The 20324-nt window shown below is 46.4% G+C and overlaps 1 protein-coding gene across 1 annotated transcript in view; it reads left to right on the top strand.

The window, feature by feature from the left end:
- The window catches only part of si:dkey-22o22.2 (neural-cadherin), a 34708-nt gene that overhangs the window by 1271 nt on the left and 13113 nt on the right, over positions 1-20324 (top strand). The window contains exons 2-12 of the mRNA XM_042490000.1: positions 756-1039; positions 4209-4838; positions 5281-6277; positions 7423-7516; positions 11084-11268; positions 12204-12439; positions 16139-16416; positions 16564-16778; positions 18933-19060; positions 19323-19450; positions 20024-20135. Coding sequence (XP_042345934.1) covers positions 756-1039; positions 4209-4838; positions 5281-6277; positions 7423-7516; positions 11084-11268; positions 12204-12439; positions 16139-16416; positions 16564-16778; positions 18933-19060; positions 19323-19450; positions 20024-20135 — 3287 coding nt within the window. The remainder of the gene's footprint in view (positions 1-755; positions 1040-4208; positions 4839-5280; positions 6278-7422; positions 7517-11083; positions 11269-12203; positions 12440-16138; positions 16417-16563; positions 16779-18932; positions 19061-19322; positions 19451-20023; positions 20136-20324) is intronic.

Below are 20324 nucleotides of genomic sequence, written 5' to 3'. Positions count from 1 at the left end.
TGTGTGTGTGTGTGTGTGTGTGTGTGTGTGTGTGTGTGTGTGTCCACTGCCAATCAACCGCTTGTTTTTCTGCATGGAAATCGACTCCAGTATCGCTCAGAAAGTGAGAGGGAAAGCTCCACAGTCAGTGTGACGGACAGCTCTCAGCATCTGCACACGCTGCCGCATACATGATGTACAAACACATGATGTCTTCAAGGACCGTTGGAAATTTGATTATAAATTTTTAAAAATTGATAAATTGGGTAATTCTTGGTGACTTTAAAAAGAAACCAGATGGCCTGCAGGTTTGCAAGGCATATTTCTTTTTAATGTCACCAAACAAATTCTAAGAACAACAAAATGGCCAAATCTTTTCCGTTAAAATTTGTCAAATAATTTAAAAGCAAAAAAAAAAACACTTTTTAAAGAAATCATTCAAAAATTAAACCAACCAAAAGATTTTTCTTTAAATATCATCAAAATAAAAAAGCCTTTTTTTCTTAAAACTCACCCAGAAATTTTAAAGAAAAGAAGCCATGTTTTTCCTTAAAAATTGCCCCAAATATTGATCGAACAAAAATCTCCACATTTTTAGGAAAGTTGCTGTTAAAAATGTGTATGAACCCTGTATTTAACTGATTAACTTTAATGTTTCTCCTCCTGCTCTGCCTTCGTCACCACACATTTAAAATCCAGCAGATTTTTCCCATCAAAGCTGAAGAAAACGTCGCCAAACATCACACTCTGACCTGATCTCCACTTCCTCCCCGCAGGTGCCAACGCCAAGCTGCGTTACCAGATCACCGCAGGAAACACGATGGGCACCTTCGACGTCGAGCCCGAGGTGGGCACCATCTTCGTGGCTCAGCCGCTCGACTATGAAATGGAGCAGCGGTACGAGTTACGGCTGGTCGCCTCCGACGGGAAGTGGGAGAACGAGACGCTGGTTGTCGTCCAGGTTGTCAACCGCAACGACGAGGCGCCCGTCTTCAGCCAGACCGAGTACCACGCTGCCGTCACCGAGGAGCTCACGCAGCTGCCTGTCTTCATGCTGGAGGTCAGTGCTCCTGTTCGGACAACGGCCTCTCAGTAAAGCTTCGCCACACAATGTCAGTCAAATAATAAACTTTATTATTATTACTAAATGAGATCTGGGTGTTCAATACAAATATGTGATGATTGAGGGTTTTTGGTTCTTTTTTCATCCACTATTTCTGTTTTTACAGTTTATGGCTGATAAATGGCCTCATGTTTGGGTGATTTTTAAAGAAAACATGAAGGGCATGGGTGAGGGCATCTTTAAAAATCACCAAAAAATGTAAAGAAAACAAAAACAAAAACTATTTTTTTTAAAGAAATTATAATTTTTTCCTTAAAAGATTACCAACTTTTTCAGGGCAGCCCTAGTTAATAAACCACTTTTAAACAAAAAGCAGAAGCTAACGTTATCTCAAAGCCTGCAGCTGCCTCTGTGTCTGCAGCTGTCTCTTTGTCTCCAGCTTCCTCTGTGTCTGCAGCTGTCTCTGTGTCTGCAGCTTTCTCTGTGCCTGCAGCTGTCTCTTTGTCTGCAGCTTCCTCTGTGTCTGCAGCTGTCTCTTTGTCTGCAGCTTCCTCTGTGTCTGCAGCTGTCTCTTTGTCTGCAGATGCCTCAGTGTCTGCACCTTCCTCTGTGTCTGCAGCGTCCTCTGTGTCTGCAGCTGTCTCTGTGTCTGCAGCTACCTCTGCGTCTGCAGCTTCTTTACCAAAGAGCATCATGAAAACAAGGAGCACTCACTCTGCAGAAAATTCTGGAGACAGAAACACCCTGAGAAATACACAGCACACTAACTGATAAAAAACAACAAAAGAACAGCTGCTGGAGTCTCGGTGGACTCTGAGATCTCGGACTGATTCAGGCCTCCCTCTCAGCCCCCCTGACCCTGCAAACGAATGCCGTGATGGAAAATGATCGGATGGGTTAACAGCACGGCATCTGTTTCTTGAGTGTTTAAATGATAGCCCTGATCGGATGTCCGTTCAGTCCACATGAAACTGTTAAAAATGTCACAGTGAGACAAGTAGCTCCTCCTGAACGCACCTCCTGTGGTGAAAATGTCAGTTCATATGAACAAGATGTGAAAACGTTTCAAGTTTAACAGAGACAAATCTAACCGCGTTGGTCACGCCTCAAACTCAGAGGTGAATTAGCCCGAAGCAACACGAGGGTGCATATCCAGTGTCCACACACTAACGTGACACACGTGTGTTTAACACAACATCGCGTCCAGCAGAACCTCCTGAAGGAAGCAGAAAGACTAAAGTTGTCTCAGAAAGTCAGTCGACCTTCTTCTTCTTCTTCTTCTTTCATGGGCCTTTCGTCACACCTATCTGCGGTAATTCACGGTGATATGCGTGTGCCGCCGGCTCAATCAGATTAGAAAGGTGGAGGTGCGTCGGGGAGGCCCGGGAAGTAATCCCCCCCAGAGAGGCGTGCGTCACCGAGTCCTCGGCCCGGGCTGCTCCCCCCGCCTGCTGGAATTGATTTGATGTAGGCTCGGTTCCTCTCGATAGTTTCGCGCGGCTCTGAGCCCCGTGTGTTAATACAATTCCGCAGATAGCGAGCGGAGGGGAAAATCCAATTTGAAATGAATATTTTTTGACTTGCGCGCCTACCTCCTCTGCGGCGCCGCGACGCCTCATCTTCAATATTGTCTACCTGCATCACGTTGTCAGGGGGTGCAGAGCGCCACCGGAGGGGGGGGGGGGGACTTCAAAGGCTTGTGTAAACAAACCCTCCGGTGAGAAAAGAGGAGAAGAAAGGGTAAAAGTGTACTTTTTCTCCTGCTTTTGTTGGCGTCTATTAACTTTTAATTGCGTTGTGTGTCGCGGTGACAGATGTGAGTGCACGTGTCCCCTTGTGCACAGAGATAGAAGCAGTAGGTTCATTAAGCAAACAGGACAAAGCAGCAGAGAAGTGTTTATTCCTGTCTGTCCCTGAGTGTGGGGGGGCAGCAGCTGTAATCAGCTCCCTGTCCTCTGCTGCTGACATTTGTACATCATAAAAAAAAGCAATTCAGCCGTTTGGATGAGAACAAAATAAAGAACAAAAAGCAGCAGCTCCTTTAATGAGGGAGGCTGTGTGTTGCTGCTTTGACCAGCTCGCTAAAAACAAAAGGTGGCAGTCAGCCGCCATGTTTTATTACTCCTTTAATGAAATACACTTTATCACAGGAGAATATGGTGCTGCTGTTTTTGGATGATTGTGTTTTTTTTAAACATGTTTTTCGGGCTTAAAGTCCACATTAGTCCTGACTGCAGTGGGAAGTCTTTTCTAGGTCACATGATGCTGTGAGGTCACATGATGCTGTGAGGTCACATGATGCTGTGAGGTCACATGATGCTATGAGGTCACATGATGCTGGCCGCTCCCATGTATAAGGGGCTCGCCTTTCCATCACGGCTCCATAACACACCTACGTGGCTGTGGATTGAAATAATGACGGCTAGTGCGGTGGCTGCAATAGAAATAAAGCTGCTGACATTTGAACATCCGTCGCCATGGTTACTGGGATGTTATCACCAGAGAAGTCACATGACATCCCTCAGTGGAAACACAGTCAGCTCCATGTTGAGTTTGATCACATTTACTAAATATCACTGAAGTGTTGTGCAAATCTGTGATGAAAACTGTCAGCGCCAAAAGCCACTTTTCTCGTCTGTATGATACGCAGAAACGCAGCAAGCGGCGTGTCATGCAGACATGACACGCTCTCACCAGCTGCATGCTCAACTGACAATAATCCTGCTCGTAAAAAAAAAAAAAAATTGAAACGCTGTCAATACCAACATAATAAAGGAAGACGAAAATGATTCAATGAAACTGATTCAATTTTTTGAGTGTTTTTTTTAATCTAAAACATAGTGGCTTCATGACAAAAATCTAGCATTTAAAGGGTTAAAATTCTGGAAATTTTTATTTGATATTTGATAGCTTGAAAAGTTCATGTTGTGTTCAGAAGGATACGAGTGTGTGTGATATTTGAGCGGGCCATAAAGGGTTAAACCCTGGAGACAAAGGGCAGATATTTGATGTCTCATCATGTGAGTCTGTCTTTGTGTCACGTCTCTGGATGTCCTCCCTTCGGAGTTTGGACTGGGAGCTCTCAGTAGAGCGGAGAGGCTGAACGGTTTCATGATGTGAAAGAATCAGAAATGTCTCAAGTTGGATTTTTTTTAACCCTTCGCAGGTGTCGGCTACAGATCCGGACCAGGAGGCCGACCAGACAGCGCTCCGATACTCTCTGCACGGCCAGGGCGCCGGAGGCGAGTTCACCATAGACGAGTGCACCGGAAGAATCTACGTCCAGAGGCGCCTGGACCGGGAGGAGCGTCCGGCCTGGAGGTTCCTGGTCCTCGCCACAGACGAGGGAGGGGCGGGACTCACAGGATTCGCAGATGTGCTGCTGGAGGTCAGAGACGTCAACGACAACGCGCCCTTCTTCCCATGCCCGGCCCTGGAGGTGGACGGATGTTTTGTCGGCCAAGTGCCTGAGAACTCGCCCGCTGACACCTCGGTCATGGAGATGCGCGCCATGGACCTGGACGACCCCAACGAGGGCAAGAACGCTGTGCTGACCTACAGCATCATCAAGAACGTCCGCAACGACATCAACCTCAACCTGTTCTCCATCAACGCCAGCACAGGGACCATCTACACGGTGCTGCGCTCTCTGGACCGCGAGGTGGAGGACTGCTACCTGGTGGTGGTCGAAGCCAGGGATGGAGGAGGTTTGGCGGGAACGGGGACCGCCACCATCATGGTGTCAGATGTCAATGACCACCCGCCCGTCTTTACTCAAAGGGTCTACACTGCTCAGGTGAGTCCACCGCGACCAGGAGAGATCATTAATACAGGGGTCCCATGGTCCTGGAAAACTTGGAAAAGTCATGGAACTAGAGAGAAGTCATTGAAAGTTTTGGAGAAATCCTGGAAATTTGTTGGCAGATGGCTTTAAATGGCTGGAATTTGTGTTTATTTTACTGCCGAGTTTTTCCTTCTTTTTTAATGTTTTGGCATTTTTTTATAGAGAACTCATGATAGAGAACTTTTGATTTTTTTTATTTTTAGGAGGATGGGTTTGGAAGGCACATTTTCTTTAAAAGAAACACCAAAATAACCCCCTTTATCACAGCCTTAAACTGTAAAGACTGAAATTATTGTTGGATTTTCAAATGTCAGTCCTTAAACATATTATGTGCTATTAAACGAGTTTGTGAAACAAGATTCGATAACTTTCCCAAAACTTCTCCGTTCTGCAGGTGACGGAGGACCTGGAGGTGAACAGCGAGATTCTTGTAGTTTCTGCCACAGACGGAGATGAGGGTGAGAACTCCGTGGTAACCTTCAGCATTGTTGGCGGTGACGAGGACAGGAAGTTCTTTGTCGAGACGGACAAAATGAACCGTCGCGGTGTGATAAAACTCAAGAAGAAGGTGGACTTCGAGAAGCCCCGTGAGAGGATCTTCAACCTGACGCTGAAGGCTGAGGATGCCGACTTCTTCAGCCTGGCCTACTGCCTCGTTCAGGTGGAGGACGCCAACGACCACGCCCCCGTGTTTTTCCCACAGTTCTATGAGTCGGCGGCCATGTCCGAGGACGTCCCCATTGGTACGATCGTCGCTCAAGTGACAGCTTCGGATCTGGACTCGGGTCAAAACGGCCGTTTCTCGTACAGTATCTCCAAAGACTCGGACCCCTTTGGTCAGTTCCTGGTGGACCAGTCCGGCTGGGTGGTCGTGGCCGATTCTTTGGACCGAGAGAAAGTCTCGCAGCACAGGATCATGGTCCTCGCCACAGATGCCGGGACCCCACCCATGACCGGCACTGCCATCGTCATGGTAACCGTTCTCGACATCAACGACAACGGGCCGGAGTTCGAGGTCTTCTACAAGCCGGTGGTTTGGGAGAACACACCGGCGCCGCAGGCGGTTCAAATGAACGAAACCTCCCTCCTCCTCCACGCCACTGACCGGGACACCTCCGCCAATGGCGGGCCGTTCTCCATACGGCTCCTCATGCTCACCTCAGATGCCACCAACTTCAATTTGACGGACTTTCGTAACGGCAGCGCGGCCATCACCGCCCTCCGGACCTTCGACCGCGAGCGGCAGAAGGAGTACCGCCTCCCGATTCTCATGATTGACAGCGGCTCTCCTCCAATGAGCTCCACCTCCATGCTGACCGTTGTCATTGGTGACCGGAACGACCACCCACACTCACCGGGACACACCCACTTCATCGTCTATAGCTACGAGGGTATGTTTGACCATTTTCTCTCAGACTGTAAAATCTGAAAAGCTGATCTCACCTCAGATCTTCTTGAATAGATTATTATTTACTTCATATCTAAGTGCTACGTTTGCTCTAAATGTTTCTATATTTACTGAATGTTGGTGGAGCGAACTTGTTCTTTCTGATCAGCCTCAGTAAACAGAGTCGGTCTGACTGAACTCGATCGTCACAGAGAGGATTTAGACGATGATGACGTTCAGAGATCTGTGATTTCTGTTCTCTTAACGTGGTTAAGAAAAATACAAATCAGATGGAGGAGACAGAGAAGCCAACTAGAAAAAGGTGAATGTGTAAACCTTCAGCGCTGAGAGCGCTCGCTGTGTTTCATTTCACACCTGAGAGCCTCGGAGTTCGGCCTCCTGCTTCCTGCCGCTCTGTGGCCGTCTCCTCGCTGCTCTGACAGAGCGTTTGTCGTTCTTCCTCTCAGTTGACCAGCTGGTCTCAGACTGGTGTGTTTGTGGTTGCGGGCGGCTCTTCTAACCTTCAGGTCCCTTGCCGTCCCTCCTCCTCCTCCGGAGCGCTCCATGCTCGTGTTGTTAGGACCGTACTCGTCACACTCGACTGCTCATGGCCTCCCGCTCCAGCCCACATCACTTATTTAGCGTTTCTTACCATCTGTCAGCCTGCTGTAATTTGCTGGAAAAACGAAGCTTTTCTGTAATGTATTTTTAGTGGATTCCCTCTGCGGGCCCTTTCCACATGAAAGTACATTAACCCGCTAATACCGATCCATCACGTAGCTCAACAACACGCCATGAAGCAAACAATTAACTGCGGCTTAAGTCCCAGGTCTGACGGGCACATCAACAGGAGCCGCTTTTAAAAAGCAGCTGATTTCACAGCTAAAGAGATTACAGCGCTGCTTTCGGCTTTTTTTGGAGGAAAAACACTGTGCGAGCACTTCCAACACGCGCACGTCTTCATGCTGCGCTGTTAGAGCGTGACCGCGTGTGCCGCCGAGGCGTCACCCGCCACCTTATCTACACATTCTTTCCTGCACTCTTAATATGTCGGCGGTGCCACAGGGATCCCTGCACTCACAACCGATTCCTCTCAAAGCCAGAGCAGTTTTTCACTTTTTCTGTCTTCTCCTTCCCTCCTGCTGACAGGTATTCTCCCGACGACGGTGCTCGGACGAGTTCAATCCCCCGACCTTGATGACTGGAGCCAGAAGGTGTACCGCTTCGAGGGCAAACAGTCCAGGTACTTTGATCTCGTTCGGTGGAAACTCAGAGGTGAGGCACTGAAAAAGAGGGATGGAGGTGAACGTTAGGCGTGCTCTGAAGGAGAGAAAGGCCATAAAGGGAGGAGGCAGAGAAGAGAAGAAAGAGACAGAAAGAGACACGATGCTACAAGATGTAGAGAGGCGATAGAGATGTGAATCACAAGTTTCCATCACAGATTTCTGCAAAACCGAAGCGATATTTAGTAATAAAACTCAACATAGAGCTGACTGTGTTTCCACTGAGTGATGTCATGTGACTTCTCCTCTGATAACATCCAAGTAACCATGGCGATGGATGTTCAAAACATCAGCAGCTTTATTTCTGTTACAGCCACCGCACTAGCCGTCATTATGTGCAATCCAAGGCCACGTAGCCGTGTTACGGAGCCGTGAAGGAAAGGCGAGCCCCTTATACGTGGGAGCAGACACATATCATGTGACCTCATAGCATCTCGTGACCTCACAGCATCATGTGACCTAGAAAACTGCAGTTTGGGAGAATATGGCTTTTTACAATCACCTCTGATAACACCGCATGGCGGAGGATGAACTTTTTTGTGATAAATGTGAGTTTTTTTAAACTGACGTTTTTTCATTGGGCGTCATTTATATTTGCAATTTTCATTTTCTGCAGCTTGAGGGTTAATGGAAAGCCGCTTGCAGAAAGACAAATACATGTAGAAACTTTCAGCTTTTAAGTCACACAAATTCTTTGTTTTGAAAGCAAAAACTGCACAGACTGCTGCTTTGTTTTAAAAGTAAAATAAAGCTATTCAAACCTGCTGCAGATCCGGCCAGCGGCATTTAAAATTTATTTATGTGCAGTGAGCGGCCCCGGAGTTACACTGTTTGTGATGTCAAAGAGTTAATTCAGTGTTTGTAGTAGTTTAAATTAGCCGACCCGTTTGTTTTGGAGAGGAAGTGAACTTTATGGATAATTTTGCTGCTGAACGTCTGGATTTATCGGAGAGAAAACAGCTGACTTTACATTAGCATGTGTTGGACGTGTGAAACTGTCTTTAATGTTTTTAATGTGAAACTGTTTTATTTGGTTTCTGATGAACTGAAATCAGCTGGTGTGTTTGTTTCGGAGAGGAAAAGTTCTAACTTGAAGACATTTCAGCTGGTTACAAGCTACAATTAACAGCTCAACGCCACTAAATCCCCTAAATCTGACACACGTCACCTTTAAGTCTACAGGTATGTCGAAATGAATCAGCTGAAGTCAGCAGGTAAATAAACTGTCAGAGGTTTGTTCCCTGCAAGTTTATCTGCTGCCGTCTTCACCGCCGCTCGTCACACTGCAGGTAGTTTTGGATAAAAGCATTCAGAGAGTGGCGGATGTGAAGCTCTTTCAGGATGAGCTAAAGCAGAGAAAGACTGGCTGTTAAAGTGTCCCCTCTCATGTGACACGCAGCCCGAGATTCATGGAGACAAAGGGGAGGAAATGAAAGAGCTGCAGAGGAGCTGACAGATGGAAAACAGAGAGGAAGAGACAGTACAAAGGTGCGCTGCCACAGAGAGAGAGAGGGAAACTGGGACAGAGAGACAGAGACAGAATGAAAGGGCAGAGGACGGGAGGAGAGAGGGATGGAAGAGGGGATCTGACTTGTCAGGAACAGAGTTATTAATACTTCATAACCAGCCGGATTGAAAATTCCCAGTGAAGCACGGCGAGGGCGCGCTCGTTTTGTTTGATGAGGCGAGGCTTCATGCGGACGCCTTGAAAGGAGAGCCTGATTGCGCTCCCTGCCACCTCCTCTTCTAACGAGATACCTGCGAGGAGGGACGACAAGAGAGAACAAAAGAGGCGCCCCAGAAATACTGTCCTGAACCTCTATAGCAGCAGGCAGCTCTGCAGCAACAGATCACTCTGCAGCAGCAGGCAGCTCTGCAGCAGCAGGCAGCTCTACAGCAGCAGATCACTCTGCAGCAGCAGGCAGCTCTGCAGCAGCAGATCACTCTGCAGCAACAGATCACTCTGCAGCAGCAGGCAGCTCTACAGCAGCAGATCACTCTGCAGCAACAGATCACTCTGCAGCAGCAGGCAGCTCTGCAGCAGCAGGCAGCTCTACAGCAGCAGATCACTCTGCAGCAGCAGGCAGCTCTGCAGCAGCAGGCAGCTCTACAGCAGCAGATCACTCTGCAGCAGCAGGCAGCTCTGCAGCAGCAGATCACTCTGCAGCAACAGATCACTCTGCAGCAGCAGGCAGCTCTACAGCAGCAGATCACTCTGCAGCAGCAGATCACTCTGCAGCAGCAGGCAGCTCTACAGCAGCAGATCACTCTGCAGCAGCAGATCACTCTGCAGCAGCAGGCAGCTCTACAGCAGCAGATCACTCTGCAGCAACAGATCACTCTGCAGCAGCAGGCAGCTCTGCAGCAGCAGGCACTCTGCAGCAGCAGATCACTCTGCAGCAGCAGGCAGCTCTGCAGCAGCAGGCAGCTCTACAGCAGCAGATCACTCTGCAGCAGCAGGCAGCTCTACAGCAGCAGATCACTCTGCAACAGCAGATCACTCTGCAGCAGCAGGCAGCTCTACAGCAGCAGATCACTCTGCAGCAGCAGGCAGCTCTGCAGCAGCAGATCACTCTGCAGCAACAGAGATCACTCTGCAGCAGCAGGCAGCTCTGCAGCAGCAGGCAGCTCTACAGCAGCAGATCACTCTGCAGCAGCAGGCAGCTCTACAGCAGCAGATCACTCTGCAGCAGCAGGCAGCTCTACAGCAGCAGATCACTCTGCAGCAACAGATCACTCTGCAGCAGCAGGCAGCTCTGCAGCAGCAGGCAGCTCTACAGCAGCAGATCACTCTGCAGCAGCAGGCAGCTCTACAGCAGCAGATCACTCTGCAGCAGCAGGCAGCTCTACAGCAGCAGATCACTCTGCAGCAACAGATCACTCTGCAGCAGCAGGCAGCTCTACAGCAGCAGATCACTCTGCAGCAACAGATCACTCTGCAGCAGCAGGCAGCTCTGCAGCAGCAGGCAGCTCTAAAGCAGCAGATCACTCTGCAGCAGCAGATCACTCTGCAGCAGCAGGCAGCTCTACAGCAGCAGATCACTCTGCAGCAGCAGATCACTCTGCAGCAGCAGGCAGCTCTACAGTAACAGGTGGCTCTGCAGCAGTGCCGCAGCAACAGCACTGTCAGACTACAGGTTTCCATCACAGATTTGTGCAAAACTTTGATGTTATTTTGTAAAATGTGGATAAAAAACACACAACGTGGAGAGGACTGTTTCCACTGAGTGATGTTTTGTGAGAAAAAACTGTCCTGACCTGCTGCTGCTCGCCAACGCAGGCGCCTTGTGTATGCAACAGTGAATGACATATAAGAAAAAAATAAGGAAAAATTACATATCACAAAAAAGAAAAAAGGAAACATATATAGGAAAATTCATATATAACAAAATAAATGATTGAAAAATGTAAGACAAACTGATATAGAAGAGTATCATGCCAGAGTTTGTTTTATTGCTCTGTTTTCAACATTAAAACTGTAGAAAGTTTTTAAGGTTTTTAAAAAAAAAAATGTCTGTGTCCGTCAGGTTGTTCAGTCTGAACCAGACCTCAGGTCAGCTCAGCGTCAGGGAGGGGACCCCTCCGGGCTCCTACTGTCTGCAGGTGCGTGTGTCGGACCACACCTGGCCCGACGTCACCTCCACAGCTCAGGTGGACGTCAGGGAGCTGCAGCAGGACGCCCTGAGGAACGCCGCCTCCATCCGCATCAGCAGTGAGTCCTTCAAGAAAAGCAGAGCTAGAATGTAACTAAGTACATTTTCTCAAGTACTTCAGTACAAATTTGAGCTACTTGTACTTTGAGTATTTTGTATTTTATTATTTTATACTTTTACTCTGCTACATTTCAGAGGGAAATATTTTACTTTTTGCTTCACTACATTTATCTGATAGCTTTAGTTAACTTACAGATTCAGATTTATATTATTTTATATTATATTTTATATTATATAAAAAACATGAAAAGACTTTAGAAAATATGCTGTTGTTATTAATTAAATTACCAAACATTGTATACAATTACAGCTGAAATGAGCAGTTGATTAATCAGTTGACTGACAGAAAACTATTTTGATAATTGATATATTTTTCTATTGAGGGTTTTTGTCCTTTTTAAAATAATTTATATTGTAATAGTTTTTTGTTTTTTGAATAATTTTTATATTTTTGGGTGATTTTTTCCTTCGTTTTTAAATAATTTAGAGTTTTTGAGGGTCTTTGTTTTGTTTTTTTTTTGTTTTTTTTTTTGCTTTCTTTTGCATGCACCCAGTGGTTGCCGCGGAAACTGTATTTGACAGGGCTGCGGAGAGCCACCGGGTCCCGGTTTCAGGGCTGTCGGCTCCCCCAGGCTCCGTCAGCACCGACAGACAGAGATGCATGATGGGAAATGACTCGCTGTTCTTCCTCTCCTGTCTGCTCTCGTCTCGTCATTGTTTTCTGTTTTTTGCAGATTTTTTTCTCCTCTTTTCTTCGTATTTTTGTTTTTATTCTTTTCATGACGCGACGGTGTGATGTGTCTGTGTGTCCTGCTTTTTAAAGAGGTTTTAAAGAGTTAATAAATCAGTTCATCAGTTCCTCCTCCTCCTCCTCCTCTCTCCTCTCCTCTTCCTCCTCCTCTCTCCTCTCCTCTTCCTCTTCCTCTTCCTCCAGACCTGACGCTGGAGGAGTTTTTCAGCAGCAGTAGAGGCGAGGAGAGTCGTTTCTCCTGTCTGGGTCGACTGTTGGCTGACCTGCTGCAGACTTTGCCAGAAAACGTCCAGATCTTCTCGGCGAGCAACGCCGGCCAGCGTGGGGAGAAGGCCGTCACCGTGTGGTTTTCCGCTCACGGCTCGCCGTACTACAAGGCGGAGAAGCTGCACGGTTATGTGGCGGCAAACAAAGCCAAGGTGAGGATGGAGCTACATGGAAACATGTCCTAAATTGTATCTTTTTTTTTACCTTCCAGGTCCTGCAGGGTGTCTTTAATGACCTTTTGGGTTTAAGTGCAAGCTGCATTTTATGCACCTGCGTGGGACAGGAAGGCATGTTCTCTTTAAAAAGACGTTTCCTTCTTCTTTCTTTTTTTTTTTTTTTTTCAATTTTTGGCAATTTGTTTTCTTCCAAAATCTAGCACCTTTTATAGAAATAAAGAAAAGAAAGCATTTCTTTCAAGTGGATTTTTAAAGAAAAATCGCAGGTTAGGAAGGCATGTTTAAAAAAAACAACAACAGCTTTTTCTGTATTTTTAATGTATTTGGCAATTTCCATAGAAAATGTCTTTCTTTTTTAAGAAAACAGGTTTGGAATGTTTGGATTTTTGTTTTTGCCAAAATTACACCGCATATCATAGTCAGAAACTGTAAAAACAGAAATTATTGTAGGATTTTCAGATTTCCGACAGTCCATGAACACATCATGTGGGATGCTGAAATTATGTGTGAAGTTTATGTTTGAAAAACGCAGACCAGAAAGCATGGGAAAAAAAATTGTGAAAAGTCATGGACACGTTTTGAAATGAGCTGAGCCCGTTCACACCGAACAACTTTATATGGAAACAAAAACAAATCGTGAAACATTGGTGTTGAACATCTGACTGGTCGGACATCATTCTGAGCGCGTTCGGTCCCACTTTGAATTTTCCTTTAAATCTAGAGAAAAGTGTCACTTCAGCACAAACTCAAAGAAAGGTGGCGTGAATTATGAAAGCAGAGAAGAGCTGAACTGACTGCATGCCAACGCATTAATTACACATCACATTCATACATGCAGCCGCACTTACAAACTCTTACTGGAAACCACTGAACGTTGCGTTTCATACACACACGGACACACGTGAACACACATGGACACACATGAACTCACATGAACACGTGAACACACATGGACACACGTGAACACACATGCAGGCGGTGGTTACGCTCAGAGGTCAAACATTCAGACCTGAAATCCATTGAAACACGTCTCTGCAGCAAACGGCGGCTCGTATGATCCGCTCGTATGATCCGCTCGCTGTGAACATGGAGATGAATATTTTACATCCATTAAAAGGTGGAGAGCAGCTGCTGACCTGAGGTCAGTGCTGTGAAGGTGATGACGCTCAGTCAGCCGTGTAAACACATACGTTTATCACATACACACACATGCACGCACACACGCACACAAACCACTGGGCAACACTCATATTTAAACTTCAATAAAACTATTAAAAATATCTTAAAAAAGAGAATAATGAAGAGAAGGAGACAAAAGAAACGACCGTGCACAAAAACAAACAAACCACACAAATAAAAAATAAAGACATACAGAGTGATAAAGTCGAAAATGTTTGAATTAATATTATTTAAACTACCAGCCCCTCCGCAACAAGCAGCATCTGAAAACATTTTTTAAAGAAAACATGCCTTCCAAATGAAAGAAAGAAAGAAGAAAAAAACATGCCATAATCCACCAAAAATGTTTTCTTTAAAAAATACTACAACTGTGAAAAAAACAAAAAAAACTCAACAAAACAACAAAAACTTTGAAGAAAAAAAAGTTAAATGAATAAATAATATTCTGGCCAAATGTTTTCTTTAAAAATCACCAACAAGAACACCAAAATCTCAAGAACATTTTCCGAAGAAAAAATTGTTTTTAAAGAAATTTTAAAGAAAAAGAAGTCCAAAAGTTTTGAAAGAAAAATATCGCAAAACATTGTAAAGTTTAAAAAAAAAAAAACATTTTTTGAAGAGAAAGAAAAACACCAAATGTTTTCCTTAAAAAAGGCCAACATTTGTGCTGTTTACCTAAAACTGCATCATAACCTGTTTACGCCGTACTGAACTCCATCAAGAGACGTACATTTGTGAAGTATGTGAATGTCTGTTTTGTAAATTTAATATCTTTAAAGTTTGAGAAAAACGACAGACATCAGCTCAGATTCTCAGACCTGTGAGAAACATCTTCTTCCTTTTTTTTTTTTTTTTTTGACATTTAACAAACTAAACAGTAAGTTTATCTAAAGGAATATTAACAGATAATAAAACAATTCTAAATTAGTTGCAGCCATAAATATTATTCCTACAAGTTACAAGAAAATGAGTTACTTGAAATTTAGCACGAAAAAGAAAAAAGGTTAAAAAAAAGGTCAAAAACAAAAACAAAAAAAAAGTTGATAATAATAATAATGATAATAATAGAGTGCTCTGGATATATTTCATTATTTTTTTACAAAATATCATTAATTCAGATAATGTTTCTCTCTCTTTATGAAAACTAAATTTGCAGTCATTTTCTGGTCACCATGTTTTAGTTTCTTAGTTTCAGAGCTTGTAAAAGGCGTCTAGATGCAGCGCAAGAAAATGATGTCGTTCCAGTTTTCAAAAGGTTCAGACATAAAAATGGTGCTAAAACACTAAAAATCAGAAAAGTATTGAGCAGGAATGAAGTCCGTGATTGCAGCCTGAAGGTCACAGGTGACGGCGGCGACAAATTCAGTTCAGCACGTCTCAGACTGTCACGTGACTTCTTTCAAAAACAATCCATACAACAGACATCAATACAAAGTATGAATATGTGTTCAAAGCACACGCAGGATGATTAAAAATAACCTGAACATCAAATGCTGCAGAAGAAAGGCGCATCTTTAATTATCTCAGGTTAAAAGCAAAAACTTCTCGGCTGATTTGGAACAAAAATGTCAGATAAAAACAAAACAAGATGAAGCTGAAACCGGCTCCCAAAAAGTGGCGCCCCGCCTGGGGAGCGAAAGTCACTGTGGATAAGAGCGTCAGCCGAAGAACTGAACTCCAAAAACAGAAACGCACACAGTCGGAGCGAGACAGGAATCCCTGAGGGACCCTGATGAAAACCTCTCACCCAGAAACACAAAACCAGAGAAGAGAATGGAGATGACAAGCAGGGAAACGGGTGAAATTTGGCAACAGAGAGCGGATGACAGCAGAGCTTTAAGACGGCGGGAAAACGACAGAGAAACACCAAAGTGCATAAATAAGATGAAGGGGAGCGGCGTGACTGCAGATGTCGTGATGCAGGTCGACGGCGATTAAGAGGAGCTGCCGACGCTCGCGACCTCAAACACAGCTGTTAGTTTGCTGTTTGTTTCACTTTATCAAAGTTACATTTTCAGCCCAGATTCACTTTTTCCTGTAGTTCAAAATCTCTTCAAGTCTGAACTGTGATGTGAAGAATATGAGCCGTCGTCAGTGATCAGGACTGCATTCAGCATTTTTTGTCCTCTCGACCTTTAACCTCACTTTCCTTTTGTCTCCCAGATGTTCAGACGGACTTTTGGACTTTTTGTTGTTATGTTGCCTTTTTAGTGTCCTGTGTCAGCTTAAAATCAATCAATCAATCAATCAATCAATCATAAGAAAAGATGACAGCCCTCTCAGGTCCAAACCGGATGAAGTGTAATGTTTGACAGTTTTTTTTAAATTAACTTTACGTGAAGTTTCTAGTTTGATATGTTGCACACGTTGGAGCAGTTTTAACAGCAGGAACAAGCTGAAACATCCTTCTCACTCGAGGATGTTGACACTGTTTTTGCTGCTTTTATCTTTTTAATTTTTGACATAATCTTATTGTACTTTTTTCCGACCCTGCAGCTGGAGTCCGTGTTGGGCCTGACCATCTCTCAGGTGGGCGTGGACGAGTGTCCGCACACCGACTGCAGCCAGTCTGGAGGCTGCAGCAGCGGGGTTTCCTTCAGCCACGCCCCCGTGGCTCTCAGCACCGGGAACACCTCTCTGGTGTCGCTGGCGGCCTCGGTGGTGGCGCAATGCGGGTGCCGCGGCCGAGAGGCCGTCCACCTGCCCTGCTCCGCCTACCCCGCCAACCCCTGCCTCAACGGGGGCTCCTGCCAGGACGGGCCGCTGGGATACAGGTCGGTGCTGCCACCACAGCTGCTGTCTGAGCTTATTATGATAACCATCAGGGCCGTTTGACGCCGGGGGCCGGACCTCTGACCCGGGGGGGGGGGGTTGTTCTCAGATGTCGTTATCGTGTTAACGGTAAATGGTCTGTCCGTCAGGTGTAAGTGTCCTCCCATGTTCGACGGCCCCGAGTGCCAGCAGACCAAACACAGCTTCGGCGGGCGGGGCTACGCCTGGTTCCCTCCCATCATGCCTTGCTTCCAGAGCCACATCTCCCTTGAGTTCCTGGCTGAGTCGGCCAACGGGCTGCTCCTGTACGACGGGCCGCTCGGCCCCGCCCACTCTGGGGAGCAGGAGGACTTCATCGCCGTCGGTGAGTTTACCGTCAAAGATCACTGAGTGCAGCAGATAGTCTTTCTTAACGGCCTCCCAACTGGAAATGTTTGGTTCTAAATACGTTCTGAGAATGTTACAACACAACCAATGAATGTGTTAGTAACACTGTCAGCAGCAAGTTTTCTTTATGTTCCCAGAACATTCTTTGAAATGAACTTAGAAATGATAAACATCCTTAAAACTTTCTTTGAACGTTAGATGACAATGTTTTCTTTAAAACGTTATCGTGACTTTTAGGAAACATTAGCCAGTGTTGTGGGAACGTTCCCTGCTCGTCTCCATCCTGCAGTCATGGACATATTTAAGTTAAAACTCTGCAGCTGCTGCTCGCAGCGACGCAGACACAACTCCCCTCAGACAATAAACTGTTAATAACCTGATCAATCAAAACGATCATCACAGTGTGTGACAGTAAACAGAGGGGCTGAGTGGATCAATACGCTGTGCGCAGCCGTACAATAAAATGAGTCAAAGTTGTGGTAAATTTGATAAAATTACAATACAGAATTCATGGGGACTGCCTGCTTGCCATGAAGCGGCTGATTAGAGGTGTTGGCTTCAGTTTCTATTATCACAGACAAATTATTCAAGAGCTACAAACTCCTCAGGATAACCAGATCAAGTGCTGTGAAACACAAGCAGAGCAGAACAAGTACAACAAATCTTAAGATTTAACAGTATTTATTTGTTTATCACACAAACAATGAAATGTTAAATAAAAACACACGCACATACACAAAAAAGAATATCCGAAGCCGTAATCCGAAAACTGAATACCTGCCCAATTAACAAATATTCAAACAGCCGATTATTTGGGTCGGGCCCTAAACGTGATATTATATTACTTTGTACTTACATTGTCATATTCTGTATAAGTGAGGCTGCACAGCTCGTTTCTAACGCAGAAACGCCGTCAGCACAGGACGCTGATGTCGGCTACTTTGAAATTTGCCAGAAAGTTCCAGAGTGACGGATGCTGTTTCAACCGGTTTGCACAAAAACCAAAGCTGAACTCGTACAGCTGACCGGACCGGCAAACCGTAAATCGCCCAGACTCTCATCTCCACGTCTCGGTCTGTACCAGAAGAGTGTTGGACGAATAAAAGGACGAGCTGAGCAGCTGCATCAAACACACGTGACACATGTTCTGGCAGTTTGGAGCTGCTTCCATCTGTCGCCTGTGATGCGTGTCGGCGTGACTCCTCCACCGCTGCCAGAAAACACTAAACTCGGTTTGAGACGCAGCTTCTCTCATTCTCATTCAGTGTTATTATATATAGTATTATATTCAGTAATCTGACGGCGCCGGTGGGAACGCGCTGGCGCTCGAGCCTCTCAACGTGGCGCTGTAAGGACGGCTCCTCTGCGGACACACGGCTCCATAAACTCTAATGTCAGCTCCCGGCGGCGCTGGTAGCGGATTAGCCTGCAGACGCTTCCTGCATAATCTTTCACGTTACGTCATCATTGAAGCTGGTCAGATTCCACGCCAGCACGTGGAGGGGAAGTCAGAGATGGCTGCAGCATATTTCACTTACATGTTCAATAACAAGGCTGGGAGGTTGATCGGGTCACTCACACACACACACACACACATACACACACACACACACACACACAGCTCAGAGCTCTCATTAATGACTCTTTCAGCTGCGTCTCACCGTCTTCACTCAGTGAACGCAGCTTTAGAGCCGTCCCATCTTTCGTCCTTCATATCAGCTCAAAGTGCTGAAGATGAGCGACTGTAAAACCCTAAAAATCCCAGAAACTTTCGAAAGTCTGAGAAATGCCCTGAAATCCAGGAAATGTCCCAAAATCTGAGAAACATCTTAACAATACTGTATATAGAAATATATGTACACAGCATGTGGACACTCTGAGAATAAAGTGCAGATGGGCCAGAGGTGGAAGAAAATAAAGAAATGTAAATCTAAAAGAAATATTAAAGAAGTAAAAACAGTAAAAGTGCATCAGAGAATCTGAGTCCCGAGAAGCTGCTGAAAGCTCCGACTCAGCAGTAAGTTAGTCTTTGAGTCTGCGGTCTTTTCTCTGCACGTCCGTCCCAAACTGTAACATCGTCCAGGAACGTTTTAAGACATCGTCTCACAGTGAGAATCTTCTTCTCCGTCAGAGCTGAGAAACGGAGTTCCAGCTCTGAGCATCAACCACGGATCAGGAACTCTGACGCTGCAGCTGCCGCCAAAATCCACCGCCACCGACCGCCGCTGGCACCGCCTCGACATCATCAGCGACGGGAAGGTAGGACGGACTGAGGGACGGGGGGCGGACGGAGGGACGGGGGATGCTTCTAACTTTATTTTATGCAGTGCTGCAGTTTCCTATGTTACACACGTCGTTTTTGTTTGTGTCTCTATGTGTGTCTCATTGTCTCTGTGTGTCTCCGTGTGTCTCTGTGTGTCTCATTGTCTCTGTGTGTGTCTCTATGTGTCTCTGTGTGTCTCATCGTCTGTGTGTGTGTCTCTGTGTGTCTCATTGTCTCTGTGTGTGTCTCTGTGTCCAGGCCGTCCAGCTGATCCTGGACCAGTGTGGTGGGTCTGCGGTGAATGAGCTGGAGGGAGTCGGAGGAGACGCTGAGGATGTGGACGAGTCCAGCTGCAGAGCAGCAGGAGAGACGCCTGGAGACCAGAGGTGAGACAGGAGGACGTCCACAGCCAGAGTCCAAAAACTGTCCACTTTTGTCTCAGCATATTTTATGGAGATAATAATGTACTGAACAATATTTTCTCCTCCTCCTCGTCCTCCTCCTCCTCCTCTCTCTCCTCCTCCTCGTCCTCCTCCTCCTCCCTCCCTCCCCCCCTCCCTCTCCCCCCCCTCGTCCCTCCTCCCTCTCTCCTCTCCTCCTCTCTCTCTCCTCCTCCTCGTCTCCTCCTCCTCCTCTCTCTCCTCTCCTCCTCCTCCTCCTCCTCCTCTCTCCTCTCTCTCCTCCTCTTCCTCTCTCTCTCTCTCTCCTCCTCTCTCTCTCTCTCCTCCTCTCTCATCCTCTTCTCTCCTCCTCTCCTCTCCTCCTCTTCCTCTCTCCTCTCCTCTCTCTCCTCCTCTTCCTCTCTCTCCTCTCTCTCCTCCTCCTCCTTTTTCTTCTCCTCCTCCTCCTCCCTCTCTCTTCTCCTCCTCCTCCTCCCTCTCTCTTCTCCTCCTCCTTGTCCTCCTCCTCCTCATCGTCCCCCTCCTCTCTCTCCTCCTCCTTGTCCTCCTCCTCCTCAGGAATCTGAACGTCTTTCAGCCTCTTCAGTTGGGAGGAATGAAGGAAACGTCTCCTCATCGACGTTATCGCAGTTTCACCGGCTGCATCCGAAACCTGGCGGTCGACAGTCAGGTAAAGTGTGTGCGGAGTGATGAGCTGTGAGACTATGGAGCGTCCAGGGATACTGAGATCAGGATCAGGGTCAGGGTCAGGATCAGGGTCAGGATGAGGATCAGGGTCAGGATCAGGATCAGGGTCAGGATCAGGATCAGGGTCAGGGTCAGGGTCAGGGTCAGGATCAGGATCAGGGTCAGGGTCAGG

This window comes from Plectropomus leopardus, chromosome 7, assembly GCF_008729295.1.
Source record: "Plectropomus leopardus isolate mb chromosome 7, YSFRI_Pleo_2.0, whole genome shotgun sequence".
NCBI lineage: Eukaryota > Metazoa > Chordata > Actinopteri > Perciformes > Serranidae > Plectropomus > Plectropomus leopardus.
Note: the sequence above shows the minus strand (reverse complement) of the source record. Positions and strands in the feature narration are given on the sequence as shown.